The sequence below is a fragment of the Primulina huaijiensis genome, chromosome 7 (genome assembly GCF_012295235.1).
Source record: "Primulina huaijiensis isolate GDHJ02 chromosome 7, ASM1229523v2, whole genome shotgun sequence".
Taxonomy (NCBI): Eukaryota; Viridiplantae; Streptophyta; class Magnoliopsida; order Lamiales; family Gesneriaceae; genus Primulina; species Primulina huaijiensis.
Genome location: NC_133312.1, coordinates 20,695,351 through 20,697,664, shown reverse-complemented (window position 1 = coordinate 20,697,664; position 2,314 = coordinate 20,695,351). Strand labels below are relative to the sequence as shown.

General features: G+C 29.5%; 1 protein-coding gene across 1 annotated transcript in view; it reads right to left on the bottom strand.

Moving 5' to 3' along the window:
- Positions 1 to 1,162, bottom strand: part of LOC140981175 (CASP-like protein 1) — a 4,832-nt gene extending 3,670 nt beyond the window's left edge. The window contains exons 1-2 of the mRNA XM_073447479.1: positions 906 to 1,162; positions 448 to 468 (exon numbers count right to left, since the gene is read on the bottom strand). Of these exons, the coding sequence (XP_073303580.1) occupies positions 448 to 468; positions 906 to 1,079 (195 nt within the window). The 5' untranslated portion in view covers positions 1,080 to 1,162. The remainder of the gene's footprint in view (positions 1 to 447; positions 469 to 905) is intronic.
- Positions 1,163 to 2,314: the final 1,152 nt, after the last annotated feature.

The window sequence follows — 2,314 nt, the reverse complement described above, 5'->3', positions numbered from 1 at the left end:
ACACACAGGAATCGAAAAAAAAACTGAAAGAAAAACACATTTCAAGTGGTCGAATCGATACTTATGTAATCATGGATAAACTTTCATCATTAATCTTTGGAGGGAAATTCTAGATGAATTTTCCTGTCCACCATCAAGTTAGTCATACCCCTTCTCTTATATATACTAGTTACTCTGTATGGGGTGCGTGTGTGTACAATATCACAATATTTTTTATAATTATCGAGAGACTAAAGTGAAATTTGAAAAATTATCGAGAGATTAAAGTGTTATTTGAATTGTTGAAATTTAAAAAAAAAACAAAAGTAAAAAAAAAGTGTTTGTTAAATTTTAAAAAAGTAAAAAAAAAAGTGTTTGACAAATTATCTATTAGGTGAGTACTACTTCAATAGTAGATATAGATGTATACATGATTAATGAACAACATATCAAAACTATATATATCACAAATAGATATTTTCGATTGTTCTAATATTTAATTAGAATATGATAATTCTAGAGCACTCTTACAAATTCTTGAATATTTTAATATATAGAAATTGTGAAACAAATTATTATGGCCAGCTCTCTAAATCCATATGGTAAAATCAATGATTGGGTTCATAAGAGGAGATGGACACAAGTCAGCCACGCAAGAGAGAATTTGAAAATAAAATAAAAATTGAGTAACATATTTTTGTTAATGACTGAATCAAGGAAAAAGCGGGTTTTTGATTCATCTTGTTCATAGAAATGTCCAATTTTAACGAGAAATTGGGTGCCGTTTTCCTTTAAATTTTAAAAAATGATCAAAATGGTTTTAAGCTCAATAGACGAAAATGGTAAACATCTTATGATTTCGACAAATTTAAAAAAAAAAATTATACAATTTTTTATATATGTTGCATGTGGTTACTATATANAACAATCTTCGTTTGCTTGCTGGTAACAATGACCAACACAGCCACAAGTGCCGAAGCAAACAACAAGAATCTCAACACAAGTTCAAGCAATGCAAAGTACTTGGTCGGCACCGCATCCCCCGAAGTTTTTGCCTCCGGTGGTGGCGCCGCCTTCTCGGTCGTCTCTGCGGTCGCCATGGAAATATTTTTGGGTTTCTGAGTTGTTTCACTCTATATTCAGTTGGATAATGTAAAGTTAGTGTGAAAGATTTTATGGTTATGGGATGAGAGTACATGTATATTATATATAATGGGATATGTATGATTTTTTTGGTTTAGAGTTTTCTACACGCCAAGCTAATGTTTTAAATGAATATAATATATTAATTTCATTTTAAATTTGATAGGTAGTTTTATTTTTAAATTCTTTTGGATTAGGAAGTGTGAAATGTTTAGTCTAATTGAAGTAATTATTTGATATTATAGTATCTTTCAAACATATTTTTTATAAAAAAAAATTGATTTTATCTTGAATATGGAATTGGTACATTTGATATTGTTTTGGGAGTCGGTCAAGTATTTGAAACAACACAAAAACTCTTGTGAGACAGTCTCACGAATCAATTTTGTAGGTCGAATTTCTTATTTAGGTCATCCATGAAAAAGTATTACTTTTTATGCTAAGAGTATTATTTATTATTATGAATATCAGTAGGGTTGACTCATCTCACAAATAAAGATTCGCGAGACTGTCTCACAAGAGACATATTTTTGAAACAAAATATGTCGAAAAATAATCTTCCTTTTTAAGTTTGGTATATTTTGATCGTTTTATATAATTAATTATTTGAAGAAAAGATAAAGGGGAAGTTGGTGAAAAATCCCCAACCAAAACATTTATTTGGGTTCACTCCCTACCCACAAAATTGTGGTACTATGTCATACAAATTGTGGTACACTTCATGTGGAAATGTGGTACACTTCATGTGAAAATGTGGTACTAAAAAAGTACCCAGGGACTGAACACAAAAAAAAACGGCGGCTGGAGAGTTAAGTCCAATTTCCCGAAAGATAAACGGAACTAAGCCGAAGATTTTTTTATTTTTTTTAGATTGGAGGAATATTAGTTACGATTGGATTTCAAATCCAAAACTTCGTCTGAAATTTAAGACTTTAATAATAATGATGTCAAATAAGATACAAGTCATCAGCAAAGATATCCATTTGTTTGGCCATTTCTTGTACTCAATATCTGATAGGATAGTTCAAGTTTAACCCTTAGATATAATTAATGATTACTTAACGCTAGTATTAATAAAGTTAATCTATTCATTATCATTAATTATGATCTTTCAAACGAAGAAGTTAACTAGGCACATATTTTAATAATACGTCACAATTTACAATTATTTTAATAATACGTCACAATTTAC